Raw genomic sequence first — 18,822 nt, 5'->3', positions numbered from 1 at the left:
TGTAGGAGCCTGTAACTTGAATTTATTGAAATCTGGTATTCGGTTTTTATAACTATCACCACACTTTCTTTTTTCGTCGCTCGAATGTGAAAACGAATAGGCCTACACCGACACGTAATGTGATAATTTGTAATCCCAAAAATTTAATTTGTTATGTTTAATGTGTGGTTACTCTAAAAAAAAAGCTTATGCATGTTACATCATTTTATTATCAGTTTTTCACGCTACTGTATAATTCGGTACGATTATAGTTAATATTCATGGCATCTTTTGGAAGCATTCGCGTTCCTCACAAAGAGAGCTGTAAAATTTTTTTGTTTAAAGAAAGCACTCTTGATTTTTTTTCACACAGACTTGCATTTGTTGCACTTGTGGATATGAAACAAAAGGAGAGACAAAGAGAGTCAATACTTTAAAAAGAAACACACACACAGAAACACTAGAACAGTTTTTTTCTTCATGACAACGAGCTATCGCTGTGACTGTGTTCCTCACGCTGTGTGTAAAGCTGCAGGTTGCTTTTGTTTTGCTTTTTCCTGTTCCTGACTCACAGACACTCGCAGTGAGTTGAAGCTGTGTAAAAACGGAGAGGGAACGGTTAAGCATACCATACCATAAACTAAAAACAATCGCTATTAGTAATAAATAGTAAGCTAATTCTGAATAAATACGTCATCAGAAAAACAAAAAGTTATTTCATTATTATATTATTTTGTTTCTTATTAACATAAAAATTATACACTTTCTACAATGTTTTGTAAAGAAAAAAAATGAACAGGACCGGATGGGATTCGATCTGGTGTCAAAACAGTATAAGAATTACTAGTCCGTCACTTTACCCACTTGCCCACACATATTTTCTTTTGTTGCCTATCTTTTTCTTAAGAAATAAATGCTCATGGCTATAGAGCATGTCACTTCCAAACTTAAGACAACAGTTTTTCTCTTTGTTTATATTTTGCGTATAACATCTTGCTTACAGAAGCTAATTTATATTTGGCAGACAATTTACACCCTAGAATTAAGCCAATAAATGCAATATTTTGCTCCAATTTCCAATTCCTTGATTCAGCTGTTCTCCTACTAATCTTGTTATTCCCTCTGCAATCGTGCTGTGCTACTCCAAAAATTCCCTCGAAAACATTATTGCCAGTATACACAAAACCGAACATAATTTTGTTTTTTGCTTATATTTTTATTATTTTATTATATTTTTAGGAAATATTTCCTTATATGGATTGCTTTCTATTATCTCCACGTACTAATAACTGAATTTTACCAATAAACATATGGAAAATGGAATAATTGCGAAAAATTGTGAGTTACAGTATACGCGCAATATTTTTTGCGCATGGGAATACTTCTCCGAACCAAATTAGGAAGATATGATTTTGGGAGATTAATTGAATTAAGAATAATAGTTTGGCATAGCTTGAATGTTAAGTCCTTGAACGTTCGACCTTGAAAGATATGTGTCAGCTGGTCCAAGGTACCTCTCCCAAAATTTAGGTATTGTATTAAGGAGATATGATTTTGAAATCATCTTAGGTGCAGTCTCATAACTTAACTTTTCGTGTATACTACCTAAGACCATGTTAGAGTACATCTCAAAATTCTAGTAGGCCTATACGACATCAGTATGTTTTCATAATAAGTACAAGTATGTTTTATTACGAGTAATAAAAAATGTTATTCATAGTACTTTTGATAATACAAATGTATAGGCTTTTAAATATATTTAGAAGTGAAAAGTTCACAACATTTACTTAGTTCATGGTACCTATCCCGAAAAGAATAGGAACCAGAATTGGTGAACCTGTAAGTATATGCCATCAATACGTACCAGTACGTTTTACCTTCTGTGACAAAATTAGGTTTACGGCGTCATAGGTACTGTTAATGTATAGACTTATGACAATATTTGGAAATTACCTGGTACCCCTCCAAAAATTTAGGAACCAAAGTTAATAGATATGATTTCGGTACGTACTTTCCTTAATTGAAATTATCTCAGATGCTGTTTTATGACTTATGAGCAGTACACCAAGTTGATCATGATGTCAACCTTGGATTACAGGCACCATTTAGGAACCCAAATTTGGTGAATATGATTTTGTGAGTTACCTTTCTTAATTGGAGTCATCATAGATTATGATAATTTATGAGACTTATAACAATATCATCAAGATTTCAGTATTTCATGAGCACTTGGTCCAAGGTACCTTCTCGAAATTTAGGAACCAAATTTGGTAGCTACTATTGTAATAGATACTTTTCTTGATTAAGACCATCTCAGATACTGTTTTACGATTTAATTTACTAGAGGTACATCAAGATATGAGTAGTTCACAGAAGCCTGTACATAATACTCCTCTTAAAATTTGGGAACCAAATCTCATAGATATGATTTTAGAAGATACTTTTCCTGGTTGAAACCATCTTAGATGATGTTTTGTGAAATACACATCAAGCTAATCAGAATTTAGAAACATTTGAAGAGATGTTGATATATAACGTGTCAGGAAATTATACTGACGTCACATTCACAAATTGTCCTGACTTTAGTAATTAATTTTAATATACGTTTCAAATACGATTGAAGACATTTCATTATTGTTTATAACAGGAAATATTTTGATATCAAATCCGCATTTTGTTGTTTTCAAAAGGAAAGTTTATGACAGTCTTATGAATTTAAATATCGTACAGAACCTTGACATATTCTTGTAATATCATGCATTTGAGAGTATCATCCACTTATCTAAATTTTGTACTTAAGAGCTGATAGAGGTACTGGTAATTCTTAAAATCGATTGATATACAATAACAACTCACACTTTGAACCTTAGGATTTGTAGTCGTGACAAATAGTCTAGGGTTATTGGTGGAAAGTTATCTTTGGTGGAATCTAATTGGTTAGCCATACTAATAGATCGATGTCCGTATCGTTGATTAATAAGTTTATCGTTAATATACAAAATCTTAACAATAAAATTAAGGAATGTAGAACTTCTTGAGTAAGTTCCTGAGAAGTTTTATCACAGCAATGAATGATTTTTTACCAATAGCTAAAAATTTTAGCGACACGAAAATTTCAAAATCGTGGATCATACAATACTTTCAATAGATTTAAGATTTTAGTTTTCTTAATTGGATAGTTGAAAATTGTTTGTTTTGTTAATAGAATAGTTAAAAACTAGATAAAATTTAACGGTTAACTGTGAAACATTTTTTCTCTATAAAATATACTTATTTGAAGATCTTTGTTATCTATATATATTTTAATTGAGAATTTGTTGGTAGTTTGCACTGAAATTACTTTGTAGTTGTAGCCTAAATAAATTACATTTGATATTTTTTTTTGTTTGTTGAAAATATTATTTGTGTGATAACTTTTGTTTTGATAAAGAATTTTAGTTGGAAATTTAAGCTGCACTCTACGCAACAAAATTTATTTGGATGAAAATTTCAATTTGATAGTTTCTTGGTTTACTGTAAATATTTTGTTTGCATAAATTTTTGTTTCAATTTTTGTAAGGGAACCTTTTCACGTACATTTTTTTTTTCGTACGTAGAAGCATTATTCGTTTTAAAAGATTGATTTTCTTTATTTAAAACTTAATTAGGAAAGTTGTTCCTAAAATTTTGGTTTTTAAACATTTTTATTTGAAAATTGTTGTTAATAATTCATTGTTAAAACTTCCCCGTACTATATACTCCTATAGGTATTATACTCGAAAATAATATATTATTTTGTACGTATAAGGAAAACATAAGCCCACCATTCTTTAAAACCTAACGCAGGCCAAAAGCAGAGTGTATTAGTATGTTTATGGTAATGTACCGACTTATTTTGGTGAGAATTAGAATTCGATTGAATTCTTCTCCTCCAACGTTGCTGATGTAAATGAGCGCTGTACTGCATGAAAAATACATCACCATTCTTCTGGAAACAATTCACGAATTATATGTCTTAATCCTTTCGAATGAACATTATTGAACATCTAAGTCAGTTTTAAAACAAGGTCAGTTTTAAGATTTTATCCCTCCGTCATGGCTGACTGATTGCTGGACTACAAAAAAGGTACTATTATCTTGGAAACGATTTGTGAGTTATATGCTTCCATTTCAACCTGTCAAGCAGTATTATTGGCTTAAGGTGGTCCAACGACGTACCAATCAAGTTTCATTTTCATAAAGTATTTTCATGTGACTTCATAGCGCATACAGTATAAGTTCACTCCTATCATTTTAATTTAAGATCTGCTTGTAAGTCTTGGTTCGACTCTGCCTGTATGTAGTAGTTCATTTTGGATAACTGCTGGTCAAATCTGAACGAACTTTGGTGGGCAAGTATCCCATCGTCTAAGTAATAAAGATCAATATATTTAGTGGTCGAGCTTGGGCAGGGCAAGCTCGGCTTTGCAACAGACGTCGTGTTTTACATCTTTGCACGCCGGAAGCTTCTGAGTTCGGTTCACCGACTGTGTTTCCCTTGATATAATTTATTACCAAAAAAAAAAAAAAGCATTTTATAGTCATGCTTAAATAAGAAAAAACGTATTTCTCAGAAGTATCAAACATATTTTAACCCTACATGAGATTTCAACGTATTAGTTATATGCAGTATTTTTCATCTTTTCGATCTCTTTCTCTAGTGATATATCTATAAAAAAATTCACCAACTACGGTTCTGAATAAAAAATATTAAACAAGAAAATGGAAGTTTAAATTACTTTATGTAAATTACTTTCTGCTTAGCTGAATTGTTCACCGGTATAAATGGTCCCTTTTTCCCGATGGAGTACTAAAATTATCCGCCGTTGATCTAGCACCATGAGGCAGTTGAGGAGTTATCTGAATTAAGAGTATCAGAAAACCAGCTAGAATGCTGGCCCTTGAGAGGGGGTAGTCTGATCACGCATCACCCAATTGAACAAACGCCTGTGATCGGCCATAGATCTTTATGTACTTTAGCGAAAAGGAATTTAGTACTTTCCTCTATTCTGTTAGCAAATTTCGTCAGTTTCTCAATACCGTGTATCTAAAGAATATTGATAATATTGTTCTGGTCAACCATATGATGTACATTCCTGCTGCTGATAATGGTCAGACCTGAATTAGCGCCTGCGTTGAGTACACTTGAGAATAGGGCCACATATTTAACTCTCTCCTTTTCCCGCCTAATATATATCAGAGCAAATTGATTTATTGTATGTGTGGGCGCTTTTGTATTACACAATGTGATACGCTTTTCTCTTCTTGAGTGATGCTGCAGAATAAATGTGCATTCAACAATTAGATTTTGTGTAGCCGCGCTTGAATGTTGAATTCATTGTCTGCGACAATTTGGTCATCATAATTTGATACATTTTCTTTGAATGGATAGGGAGGGTCCTGAAGTATAGCTAGATAACCTTGGTACCAGAGTGTTCTGAATTGTCCCTGTATGTAGTCAGTTATTGGCTTCAAATGTTATATTTCTTACCTTTCCATGCCAGTATATGTAATGACTTCTATATGATGCTTTGCTATATATTGTTGACAAGACACTAAATTTCAAGTCTGAATCTAGTAGCCAGATCAGAGATTTTGGTCGCCATTTTTCTCAAATAGATGTAACTTATGCAAATTCATATCACCAAACTAAAGTGTTTAGTCACTAATGGCGAATTGGGAACCAAGAATTTCGATCTAGTGGTCAATTTGATACATAGTCATACATTTTTTGGTCTTAAATTAGCTAGGTGCCAAACCTCGTATTTCCAGTTGCCATGGCGATCTGAGGACCACGATTTTTGAGCCCTGTATACATATTAAACTTGTGTGTGTGAGCCTCCCTTGATGAGTTTCTGTATACGCCAATGCCTCTTACCCATGCTAAGTGACAGACTTACATACATACGTATAATTATTCCTAAAATTGTTACTTATAATTATCTATAATTAATTATTCAATGTAAAACATTCTTTAAACAATATGAATGTGATTGTGATAGGATTATCTTTTTCTCAGATTTTAGAAGAGGATATATAAACCGTCCAATTCATTTAGTGGACATCTACCAATTATATCCATATCTCTTAGGAATACCTGCTCAACCTCATAATGGATCTTGGGAAAATGTTAAACATATGCTAAGTGCTAGTACTAAAATTACTAGTAATATGATAACGATGTTTGGACAAATAAGCATATCTATCAGTGCCCTTATAACAGTTGTTTCTCGACTTCTAACTTAAAACTCTGATCTATTAGAAAATTCAGGCTGAGATGAAAATGTCATGATGACTGAAACGTTATTGGTTCTGTGTCTATATTGAAATTATCAACCAGCCAAAGAAAAGTAATAGATCACGCACATTTCTGTCATTTGTCTATATACAACGCATTACCTCAAACAATTATATACTTGGGAATGTATCCATTCTCCTTACTTCTAAATAAGTTATTCAAGAATATGAAACTCTACGTATTCCTCAAATTTAACAAAATTATGAATGTTATTTTTTAAATCAATAACTAACGAAACTTATGACATATTTTGAAATTGTTTATACTAATTTAACGATTTTAATTTACATTAAGACAATTTAGTGATATCATGGCATAAAATTGAAGATAACGAGTTTTCTTTAATATAATTTTGTGATTTTTACGTAATTTATTTAATATATGATTTTTTTAAAGTTGCAAGAGTGTGTTGAGTGTATCTGTGTGAGAGAGATGTGAACCTATTAACATTTCATAATCTTGTCATAGAACGTTCATTTTTGTAACAATGTACCTTCTTATACTAGTAATGAAATTGTGTTTTTATAATCTTTAAATTAATTAATGGTAAAAATAGCATTCTCAACGGCAATGGATGAACTTAGCATTGTAATGGATGAGTATGTTATATAGTAGACTGTTAGGCCTATGTGAGAGGAATCGCATTCAATAAATTTATTTTTTACAGATACCAAATTTTACAAATCATTATAATATATATATATCAATATATGAATTTATTAGGTCGTTCTATGTACACACATGCCCAAAATTATTGTCGCACGTCTATAAATATATTGTTGTAGGAATATAGTTTGTTAACAAATTCGTCCGGTATTTCTTATAATGTTAGTACGTGTATAATCGGCAAAGACATGTATGTGGCAAATTGCATGTCAGAAGAGCAGTAAATAAGAACAATAAAATGAAAATAAATCTTTCTTGTCCATTTAGCAACATTTTGTTTTACTCGTTCTAATTTTCGTATTTATAATTCTTTTCCTATGAAATTTACCACAAATATACATTCCCCGAGTATACACATAGTATCAGTATTAAAAGTACTCTGCAAAATTAATATCAAATTATATTCTTACAAGAAGACAGTTATAGATCTGCGACAATCATTTTAGACATGAGTGTACAATCAGTGACAAAAGTTCTTTCCATTCGATAAAATTAGTTTCTTCTCGTTCTTCATGTGACTTTTCCTAAAAGATAATTCAAAAGGACGCTATTTGTTACTCGAATTCATCCAATCTGGATCAAACTTGGCATTGTGGTAGATTTTTACTTGCTATACAAGTTTGTCAAATATTAGATTATTGTGTGTAGACCTTTGGTTTGTAAGTTATACGAAAACTAAAAAGCAAATAAAAGACAATCTTTACGACTATGCGTAAGTTTACCAGTTAATCCCAGGATTGCTAAGGCAGTATCTGCTACTTTATTGCCGAGGAAGAGGAGCAAATTTGCTCTTGCTTTTATCATGTAATTGTTACACTATATCTATTCAATTTAACATTTTAAACTAAACTATTGGATTTATCGTAAAATGGTTTTATATACAACACTGTTTACATTATTAAAGCACGAACATGTGTTATGTTATAATCTGAGCTTCGGCTTTTGTCTTGGTAGTGTATGTGTTTACTTTCATTTATAGAATAAAGTTTATCACGCTCTTGTAAGCTTCACTGTCTACATGAGAGACAGAAGAAACTTTAAAAAAAAAATAATATAGGTTTTGGAATAAAAATAAATTTTGGGAGAAACTAAGATAAGTTGTACCTAGTATCAACGTGGTGTCAAGTCTGCCCACAGCAAATAAATATATATATATTTTTTTATGAAAATAAAACAGACGATATTATAGTATAAATGTAACAAAAGTATACACTACATTCAAACCAACAATGTAAAAATCAAGAGCTCTTAGGACACATTTTGCCTTGCAAACAAATGAAAACTTAAATGCGCGGGCAAAATCGACCTCCCAATGTTTTCGTAGGACTAAATTTGTATATCCTTAAATAATCTTTTAAAAAACTGTGATCAATTGAAAAACCAAATACCAATCCAGGATGGCACTTCATACAAATACTATATTTTACCTTCGTTCACATTTCATGAGCCAAGGAGTTCATTTCTTGCGTTCATCGTATTATATACTACGTATATGCATTCGCATTATTCAACTTGGCCAACATGTGTATACTGGTTGTATATACTATTATTTACAATTGTGCACTAATATTTTTTAAGTTTGTAATGAATGAACTGTAAGTATCTGATTTGTGTTATTAAAAAATCAGAAGTAGTGATTTTGTATTGTTAATTCGTATAAAAAATAATAAAAACATTATCAATTATGAAACGTGTTTTATTAAAATTTCATCCTTTCTAGCAAAGTCAAAGAAGAGCCAGAGTGCGCAAAAGGAACTGTTTAATTGATATTTAATTGATATTTAAATTAACTTTTATTTAATATTCAGTTTCACAAAATAAATAATAGAAGAAAAAAATAATATTTCAGAATTGTGAGTGGGGAAGATAGGACAAGAAATGAATTGAATTGTTATCTTATGACATTGTGTTTCGAAATTGTGAAATGTGTTTGAATTCAAGAGTATTAATCTATTCCAAACCTCATTAATATTTTGAAACTTCAAAATGTTGAAATGTTCCGGAATTCTGGACTTATAGGAAGTGTCGATAATCCAGGATGTTCTGAAAATCTGAAATGCAGCTTTGACAAATTTAGAGCACTTTTCTAATTCTACGATGTTTCATCCGAGACTCAGTCGCACTAGTATTCTTATGATATAAAGAACTACAATGAACATAAAATCTCTTAGCTGTGTTAGCCGCCGTTTCACTAACGGAATGAAATTAAACATTTCTTTAAATAATAAATAACATATTGTTGAGAGGAGAATCAAAAAGTATACTGTCCAAAATGAATTACATTTGTCGCTTTTGCAGTTAATTTTCCTAAGAAGCTAGTTTCCACGAGGATAGGAAATGACGTGCCCACGCTGGCATAGCGAGTACGTTGCAAGAGGTAAAAGATTTCAAACCCTACATGAAAGCGAATTCAACCGTTAATTCTTCGTTAACAATAATATAAACGAAAGTGAATACAACTGTTAATAATAATAAGATACAGATGATGTAGTTAAAGCGATATGCACCGGTACACATTACCAGGATATCTAAAAAAAAAAAAATCATATAATTAAAAATTTTCCTTCTCTATGCATATGATCTTCATTTTCTACCTTGTGTATATACCAGATATAGATTGTCATATGCACGAGATTCTATGTCGCTTTAAAAATTCTTTGTAATCAAAATTTTAGTATCCTAGTCATTGGAAGTGAAAGTAGCAAGAAAAACAAATTTGAACACAGAAGAAATGAAGTGGCTCAGACAGGTCAAATTTTGAGCGTGGTGCAATGGGTTGTGAATTAACCGTAAGTAACTCGCTGTGACCCACCACCTCCCGATACCCACTGTGACCCACTGCGACCCATCACCCATTGGAGTTATCCTTTATTATTGAAAAAAGCTGAGTTCTGGGTACAAACGTAATTGTTCATGTATTCATATTATGTCTATACTATATATATATATATATATATATATATATATATATATATATATATATATATATATAGTATTGTATATGTATTGTTTGAGAAGAAAGGATCTCTAAGTCGAGAGAAGAAAGTAGAAACTGGGCCTTTGCACTCATAAGTATTGCCTTTCACAAGTAATCAGTTACATTTAAAATACAAAGCAATAGACACGAATGCAATTTTCTTGCATATGTTAAACCAGGAGTGCTCACTTCCACATGGTCGCTATGATACACCGTTAAAGAAAATCTCCCGCTGATATATTCTCTCTTCAATAATCAGTATACCAGATTTAAAAGTTACTCAATAGTTCTGACCTCGAATACCTCCTTCCAGGTTCAGAGTTGATTAAAACATTTTTGGGTATAACGTATAAATTATACAATTCTATAAGTTGCAAACTAGTTTAAATGTTTCAACTATTTTTTCTTAACACCCTAAAACATTGATGACGTATTTTGTGTCATGACCCCTCCATGTGAACAACCTTATCTCAAGATCAATATTGGCCTTCTACCTCAATGTCTGATAGGCTCTTTCATCACAAAGGTCTGTGTTGAATCAAGTAGCTGTACATATGGTGGTAAATGGTTAGAACATTAACGCCCATTATCATCACTAAAAATTTTATATACTACAGTTTGTTGTCCTTAAATTTAGCTTCCTAATCTCCTCTCAGTAATGGATAGGACAACGAAAATAATATAACACCAGCATGACCAAGCGCAAACCATTCCATAACAAAGCAGTTGATGAAGCATATTTGTCACGATTTCTATCTGGATCTAAGAAAATTTAACAGTTTCTTTTAACTTAGAGACTATTTCCTAGTATGGCATAGTTACGTTTGACGAAAATTTATATTTAAACTGCTTTCAAGATTCTATGAGACTCCATAATGCTTCCAAAAGTATATAACAAACGCTTCAAGGTTTGAGGGTAATGGACGTGTTATGGTAGGAATAGTGTCGCAAAAGTCACTAGTGTATGTTTCATGATAATATATGAAATACATTATTCATATTAAACATTATTAATACATTGATAAATAAAACGATTATAACTTGGCACTGCTTAGACAGAATAGGTTTATATTATACTAGCTAAAATGATCGTTCATCGCACGGCGAGAATACATTTATGGAAAATATTTGAATCCCCTTTCCTCCTTAGCATACACATTTCAAGAAAAGTGTAATTTTAAAAAATCAAACGTAAGATACTCTATTTTTGACATAAATTTTGAACTTCCCTAGCCTTTAGGATGGGCTACGCTCGTTAATGAATGTGACATGACAAAAGTCTTGAGACAGGAATTAACTATTTTCTAAAATTCATTTCAAACGGATAATCTCTCTTTCCGTGATACGATCACAGAAAATATACGACTATTCCAATGTGACGGAAAAAATAAATTGTATCTCCATCCTTAAAACCAGAATTTTGGAAAATGCTGGGTAGCGTTATTACGGTTCTGGGGTTCTGGCAGCATTACGCTGCAGAGTGCACACCATCCTTAACCGGCCTCCGTGAAGAACTCCCCACTCCTCGCCCTCAAATAATACAGCTTCGCACTATTTTATTTATGGGTTCGGAAAGTTCATCCGCACGACGATCGTTCAAGGAAGGCGCGATACCTCTCACCGTTACGGTCCAGATTCGGACGGAAATCACCTGGGCGAAGACCTAAGGCGTATTACGAAAATAGACGAGAGCGTCACCTACTTTCATGAACCGAACATAAGTTATCCAACAATCACGTTCTTATTATGTCATGCAATCTGTAAAAGAAAAACTGGCAAAATTACATCTTATTGTGCCTTTTATTGGAAACGATCAAACATACCTGAGATAAACAAACTTTCCTTACATTATTCGCCCCGTTTACGTAATGAATTCGTAAGTGCACTTTTACTACTCACTTCATTATATTGTCCGCCATGGCTTGATGAAAGGTGTGATCACATTTTAAGTTGGAACACTATATATCCGTCGAATCCACTCACCAAGATCGCCCTTTCTTCCAATATTGAGAATTTATCAGACAGTCATTTCAGGTGAACACAGTGATGGCATTATGCTGTGGTTTTTGATAAAGTGTTGACTAGTTTTGATATATTTTTGTGTCGGTCGCTTACTACATGTCCGTTGCCTTTTAGTACCACCTTCCAAGTCTTTTGTTTTTTGCTTTTAGTCTCGAACACGCCCCCTTGTCGTTATAAAATATTACTTGGGGCTAATTTGTTTTGATAATGCGTTACGTAAGAATTGCCAAAATGTTCAGATTAGTAATACTGTTTTCGCTAATAGTTTCTACATATTCGAAGACAGTGATGGATTTCTAAATTACAAGGTAACTAATATTCCACTTAAAATAACGTCTGGGGACAAGATCATATAGTGATCAGCAAAATAGCTGAGTCACTCACATTAACACACACCAACACAACACAACGAAAAACTAGTTGTCGCCTCTCATAACTTTCCTCTTCTTCTTCTTCTATCATGTCTTTTAGCACCACTAGGCGGCAGCACAATCAACAAGAAGCATACACTGTACAAAGTGTACGAATTCAGATGAACGTCACATAACGCTCTAACGCAGAATTTGCGTTTATACGAAAAATATTTTAAGCAGAATTTTGGTACAGTTACAGCGTGGGCGCTTATTTATAACAAGGAGTTTATATTGAGCTCATGAAATACTCTACTTTTCACATTCATTTTGAACCTATTACTCCTTTAGCATACACTCTTTAATCAAAGTGGGTAATCAAAATCTAGCTCCAGGTAGATGCTTAGTATGTTTCAAAATTCATTTAAAAGTTTTTAGGTAATTTCAAATGATGTGACCACAAACAACAAAGTCGCTTTCAATCTAGAGGGGAAAGGTAATAGAAAATGACCTTTTCTTCTTAAAACGGGAATTCTTCAAAACGTTGGGACATGTGTTCACTTATTCTATAAAAAAAAAAGGCGGTTCTCAATTTTGATGTTCTTTATTATTATTATTTTTATTATTATTATTTAGAAGAGCATAATTTTTCGTTTTATCCTCTATAAATTTCAGTTGGATATAATGATAATCTTTGGAGCTAGACAATAAAACATCTCAATAAGTGTAGTGTGAAAACTGTAATTAATAGACTTTAATCTGTGTATGTTTACGTATAGCTTTGACACGGATTCAGCGATTTTGATGGTTATTCTTTTCTTTGAAGAAGTATTTTTTTCGTGGTGACACGTAACTTAATAAGGATCTAACAACATTATTCGCAATTAAACCATGGAACTCCTTCATGGCTGAGGGTGTTTTGTTTTTTTTTTTTTTTCCTTTTTTTATCATCATTCGTAACTTCGACAAAGATGTACCGAATTTGATGATTTCCTTTTTTGTTAGAAAGAGTATTTAGTTCTTGTAATCCCATGTAAACTTTATATGGATCTAACGATAGTCCTTGGAGTTACACCATAATACTACTCAATGGCTGACAGTGTTCTCCATTAATTTTATTGTGTATGATCACTCATAATTTTGACAAAGATGTCCTAATTTTGATTATTCATTTTCTGTTTGAAAGAATACTTTTTCTTTGTGGTTCCATGTAAATTTCATAAGTACCTAACAATAGTCTTCGGAGCTAGATCCTGAAACTCCTAAATGACTGACAGTGTTAATCATTATTTTTTGTGTATGATCACTCAACTTCGACAAAGATGCACCTATTTTTATAATTATTGTACTGTGTAAAAGAATATTCTTTTTTTGTGGTCTCATGTAAAGTTCATAAGAATCTAACTATAGTCTTCGGAGCCAGACTATAAAACTATTCAATGGATGACAGTGTTCATATCTTAATTGTAGTATGATTATACATAACTTCGACATAAGTGCACAAATTTTGATGTTTTGTTTGTTTGGTTAAAAGAGTAATCTTTCCTTACGATCCCATGTAATCTCCATAAACATCTAACAAAAATTTTCAAAGCTAGATGAAGAAACTCTCCAACAGCTGACGGTGTTAGTATAGTAATTAACCGACTTTACTCTATGCATGTTCACGCATAGATTTCAATTTTACTTTTTTTCTATTATTTATTTTATTTTATTTATTTATTATTATTATTATTATTATTTATTTATTTATTTTTGTTAATCAGCATTTGATTACGTTCTTTGTAGTTAGTAGTACTGGTCCCCGCATGGCTAGTCGAGTCAGCAAAAATGAAGAGATATCATGGCCCGGGGCAATTTTTGGAAGAGGTACCCAATTTTAAGGCTCAAAGGTCAAAGTCAATTTTTGACAGGGCCAGGATCATGTTCCAGGACTAATTTCTACATTTGATCACCTTTCGTTTCCTTGGATGTGTATAAATTGTCAAAAAATAAAATCTGGAAGGTTTTGGACCTCATGTATCCCCTTTAATGAACTTCATTATGTTATATGGATGAGCATAGACAACCATTGTCTTTCATAGGATAGAGATACATGAACGAACACTCTAAAAAAAATTCGGGAATACATCTACCGCAGGCCAAATTTTGAGGGGTACTTGATTTTGGAGTGAAATTTCAAGGTTAAAATTTGGTAGAGAGGTGTTGGCCCAAGGTCATGATCCGGGGTTTAACTCCAGTAAATTTTGAAATTTAACCACCTCTCATTCCATTGGATGAGTACAAAAGTTTCAAAATCTGAAAAATTGAGAAGAGTGCCTAATTCTGGGGTCAAAAGCTCAAGGTTCAATTTTGACTTTCAGTTGAAACGTGAAAGGGTATATTAACTATTTTCTGTCCGGTTTGCTCTCGTATTAGTAAAAGATTTAAATTACAGCTTACAAACTCAAGATTTATTTGGTATATGTTATATTATTAACGTTGCTTATTCTGAATTCATATGCATTCAGTTGAGGGTCACTTTAATTAAATTCGACGCGTTTGTTCTTGTACTAAATAATAAGTATAAATTACAGCTTATAGCCCCAAGATTTATTTAATATATTTCTAACTTATTAGCGTTAGCCATTCTCACTTCATTTGGACCATAGTTGAAATATGAAAAAGTCTCTTCAATTTGTCAGGGGTACATATGACTCACACTGAATTTGGAAATTGTCAAAAAAATGGCAAATATTAATGACTCATTCTTTTTTATATGACATGGGAATCATAATGCACCTCTTTAAAATTTTACAGGGCTACGTACATTGCTCACCACTAAATTTAGGGATTTGTTAAAAATAAAAATTGATATATACTGGAGCTCATTTTCTTTATTTGACATGGATACGTAGATGCACCTCTCTTAAATTTGACAGGGGTACACACATGATCCACCCTAACTTTGGAAATTGTTAGAAATAAAAAAGTGGTAAATGTTAGGGAACATAGGACATGGGTACCTCTCTTCGAAATTTGACACAGGTATGTACTTGGCCCACTCTAAATTAGGAAATTACAACAAAAAAAATGTAAATATGAATGACTCATTCTCTTTCATACTACATGGGTACCATAACGCACCTCTTTGAAATTTGACAAGGGTACACATATTAGCCCACTCTAAGTTTTGAATTTTTCTGAAAATAAATTTTATTAAACGTTAAGAGCTCATTTTCTTTCATAGAACACAAGTAACCCTCTAAAATTTTGACAGAGTGCGTACATTGGATCTCCCATAAATTTTTGAATTGTCAAAAAATTGACAATTGTTATATAGGACACTGAAAACTCATTTTAAATTTAATGTTCTTAGCTGAAATTTGAGAGGAGACCTCAATTCATTTTGATCAAGTTTATTTTCGGTTTATAACTGAAGTAAATTGAAAGTTCACCATAAATTAGATTTAAACTACTCGCTGAGCTAAACAATACGTTTATTGTAAAAATTATTAACATGTAACAGTTTCGCCAAATATCCAGTTTGACTTCATCAGACACTATCTCTGATGAAACCAAAATCGATAATTGGCGAAACTGTTACACATTGATAATTTTTACAATAAACGTATTGTTCTGTTGAGCGAATAGTTTAAATCTAAGTCTATAAAAACTAAAGCTTGTACAATGGAGAACATTTCAATAGTTCATCCCACTAATTCGGGACTTTCATTTTTTTCCTCATTGTAAAAATTCAACACTGTTAAGTCCCCTTTTATCTTTCCCTTTACATTTTTATCGTAATTATTCCCATTCATTTTTTCTTTTGCATTTACTTATCATGACTGTATCGGGTTTTACTGTTGTAAATGAAGTGGCTTGTCACTACATACGTCTTAACATCAAGTGTCTTATGCTCGAAGTAAAATTAATGCATCACCAGCAGGAACCAATATCTTCAGTTGGGGATGTAATGGAGGGTATACGCTGGTATAAGGTGTATACCCACCCCTAATTTTTGGAAACTATCGTATAGCCACCTAAAATTTAGGAAGTACGCGGGTATAGGCTACATTCGATTCATAGTATATTCGCTTCACTGGAACAAACAACTGCTTTTCGTGTACTGTATTTCAAAACAAAAAATCTCACTAAACAGATGTTCGTCAGGCTGATGCCGCGAATGATGTCTAAATTCTTTTAAAATGTTTGCGTTTTCGGGGTGTGTTAATCGAGTTTTCCGAGAATCCCTTCTATAATGGAAACAAACATTCTGAAACTGCAGTGGTTTCTCCTCAAGATGTCAGATGTGCTGTCCCTACATTCTGAAAGCTGGCCTCTGGTATTAATATATAAAGCCAAGCTGTTCCCAAATGTTTTTCTTCTAAACTCTTTTGTTTCTAAAGATCAGTCGGAAATAGAGTTGAGGGTGAGGAATAGGGCTTATATTCATGTAACATTGAAATTTTTCTATTTTGACGTAGGAATGACTACATTTTTCACGCCCTCTTTGATCCAAATTCAAAGCCAACCAATGGGATACGATTTGAGCCAGACAATATGGGATGGAACCAGCTCCTTTTAATCGCCGAAGGTGGTTCTGAAAAATGTGGACTTTACTTCAATTCAAGGATTAAGAGGAAATTAAATGAATACATTTGCGCCAAGAAATCGTTGACCTCCACAAAAATAACAAAACATGTGACCTATCATCGGTCTAGTTTGAACAATTCACCGTCATTCCCAATACCATCAACTACAACAACGAACCTAGGATTAGTACTGCTCATTTGTAGATGCAATTCACATCAAAGAAAGCGGCAATTTATTTCTTTAAATACTCGTCAGCTAGTACTGTAGTAGTAGTTTTCCTGCAATCCACTGGGAGAAAAGGAGAGGGTAAAAGTAAACATTTTCTTGTTGTTTCGGTTTTACTCAGATAAAAGGTATCTGAAAAAAAATGTTAAAAGGAGGGGGTAGAAAGTAAAAGCCAAGAACGACTTGTAGCATATGAGCACGTTACAGCAATCTTGATCACCTCAGTACAGCCATCACTTCGAAAATATTCACTTAGTAGTGTTTAAACTTTCTTTCTGGGTTGACGAATTAAGAGTTGCTTCGTAATTTGCAAGATGGTTATTGGTTAAAAAGGAAAAGAGACAGTACCTTTATAAATTCCGTTGATGAAAATGTAAAAGCAAAGATATCGAGAAATAGCAAAGAAAAACCGAAAGAACATGTTTATTTGGCAGCTATTCCTTCAGAGAAAGACGTAAGCCTATTTATTTATTTATTTATTTTTTTCATATAACGTACATAGGAAGCCGACACATACGGACCTGGATCTTTATCTCAACGAAAGCAGTTTCCATAACAAGTCACGACGTCTTACAGTGCTAAACACAAAAATCTACAGAGCAGTCTCCGTAAATGACCAGAATAGTTTACATGAGGAATTCAACCATCCTCGTTCGGCACTACAAAAGAATGGCTAAGGCCGTTACTTCCCAACACAAAGTGATGAAAAGAGTTAAGAATGAGGATTATTTCTCTACTACCATATTGCATTTCATTGGCCGCAGCTCTGGCAAATTTAACAGAATACTTGCCTTTTCTGACATAGTATGAAAGTTATTCATAAATCTCCAGCCAACATCAGATCATTACGAAAATCAGTGAAAGACGACCTTCAATTGCACACTCCTGAGATATATCGTATACCACGTGAATGGGACAGATCATACCTAGGATAAACTGTATGTACAATAGAACAACGATGCAAAGAACATAGAACTGATTTTACAAATACCACCATAGTAGTCGAGTACAGCAATTTTTGTGACAGAACAATAAACAAAGCCATAGCTGCTTACGTGAAAGGAGCATTCTCAATACAGACATTGGGTTTCAACCCAGCCCTATCTGGTTGGCCCTTTTCAGGAACAGAAAAGACATACAACAAAGCCGTTTCTTGTAGCCACAACAATAGGCAATCAGGAGTCAGTATCCCTCAGCCAACTAGAAGCCAGCATTTCCCTTAGCTAATCACAAACCCCATTCACACCTCTGGCCCTAAATAGTCAGAAAGCCATAGCCGTCTCACGTGAAAGAAACATTCTCAATAGAGATACTGGGTTTCAACTCAGCCCTATGTGGTCAGCCCTTTTCAGGAACAGGAAAAGACATCCAACAAAGCCATTTCTAGTAGCCATAACAATAGGCAATCGGGAGCCAGCACCACTCAGCCAACCAGAAGCCAGCATTTCCCTCAGCTAATGGCAAGCTCCCATTCATAGCTCCGCCTCTAAGTAGTCACCATATATACATGCCCACATGCAACTCCCCACTACAGACACACTCAACAGTGACCTACTTGGTCATTACCTACGATAGACATCTAACACGGAAACCTCATCTTCAAACAGTCACCACCAAGGCCTACAATAGACTAAATCTCCTAAAGAGGTTAACCGGAACAACATGGGACTTGAAACCTACTACAGCATTGAATACGTACAAAGCTTTCCTGC

The 18,822-nt window shown here is 33.1% G+C and overlaps 1 protein-coding gene across 1 annotated transcript in view; it reads left to right on the top strand.

Annotated features, from left to right (window-relative positions):
• LOC145687791 (glycerophosphocholine cholinephosphodiesterase ENPP6-like) overlaps positions 1-8,640 on the top strand; it is a 202,723-nt gene extending 194,083 nt beyond the window's left edge. The window contains exon 10 of the mRNA XM_081761224.1: positions 6,017-8,640. Within this exon, the coding sequence (XP_081617350.1) occupies positions 6,017-6,243 (227 nt within the window). The 3' untranslated portion in view covers positions 6,244-8,640. The remainder of the gene's footprint in view (positions 1-6,016) is intronic.
• The last annotated feature ends 10,182 nt before the right edge of the window (positions 8,641-18,822 follow it).

Source organism: Thermobia domestica, chromosome 6 (genome assembly GCF_964235325.1).
Source record: "Thermobia domestica chromosome 6, izTheDome1.hap1.1, whole genome shotgun sequence".
NCBI classification, from domain to species: Eukaryota; Metazoa; Arthropoda; class Insecta; order Zygentoma; family Lepismatidae; genus Thermobia; species Thermobia domestica.
Note: the sequence above shows the minus strand (reverse complement) of the source record. Positions and strands in the feature narration are given on the sequence as shown.